At 65.1% G+C, this 803-nt stretch overlaps 1 protein-coding gene across 1 annotated transcript in view; it reads left to right on the forward strand.

Moving 5' to 3' along the window:
* The window catches only part of HELZ2 (helicase with zinc finger 2, transcriptional coactivator), a 13,667-nt gene that overhangs the window by 4,035 nt on the left and 8,829 nt on the right, over window positions 1–803 (forward strand). Inside the window, exon 6 of the mRNA XM_014532770.1 lies at window positions 24–432. Coding sequence (XP_014388256.1) covers window positions 24–432 — 409 coding nt within the window. The remainder of the gene's footprint in view (window positions 1–23; window positions 433–803) is intronic.

Raw genomic sequence — 803 nt, forward strand, 5'->3', positions numbered from 1 at the left:
GCGGCTGGAGACCCGGGCCTGCTTGGAGCAGGCGCGGTGGCTGCTGCTCCCCGCCCACTGCTGTGCGGCCCTGGGCTTGCAGCCTGAGGCCAGCCCCCTGCTGGAGGTGCAGTTCCAGGTTGACCTGCTGACCTTCCGCCTCTGGCATGAGGCAGTGGACGCACTGCCCGAGGAGCGCCTGGTGGTACCCTACTTGCCGGCCTGCGCCCTGCCCCGCCTGCGTCCCAGTCCGCCTGCGTTGCATGGCAACCACAAACAGAAGTTGGCGGTGGAGTTCATCGCAAGCAGCAGCCCTGGGGGCACGCGGCCCGTGGCCCCGCTGCTTATCTATGGCCCTTTTGGCACAGGCAAGACCTACACACTGGCCATGGCCTCCCTGGAGGTCATCCGACAGCCCCACACCAAGGTGCTCATCTGCACACACACCAACAGGTGAGCCCAGAGCCACTGCTGCCTGGGCTGGGTGAGTACTGCTGAGGTGGTGTGACCCCAAGAGAAAAGGAGGACCCCGGGCCTAGGGCTCTGGCTGGTTCCCAGGTTCATTGGAGGCCTGAGAGGCTAGAACGGATGTGCCTGGGCAGTCTGGGCACTGGTGGAGTGGAGCCTGGGCAGGGCTGCCCAGTGCACCCATGGGTGAGTCCCAGTCGCTTCCATCTTTGGGATTCTCCCTGATAGACGGTCAATCCTGGGCTGAAAGGGACAGGGGACGTCTATGCTTCAGGCACAGTCCCAGTGTCCTGGGGGTTGGGGTCTGCTGTCGGGGTGTGGGGCTGTGGGTGCCTCTGCAGAGGCTCTAGATGCGG

The sequence above is a fragment of the Myotis brandtii genome, unplaced genomic scaffold (assembly GCF_000412655.1).
Source record: "Myotis brandtii unplaced genomic scaffold, ASM41265v1 scaffold915, whole genome shotgun sequence".
Classification (NCBI taxonomy): domain Eukaryota; kingdom Metazoa; phylum Chordata; class Mammalia; order Chiroptera; family Vespertilionidae; genus Myotis; species Myotis brandtii.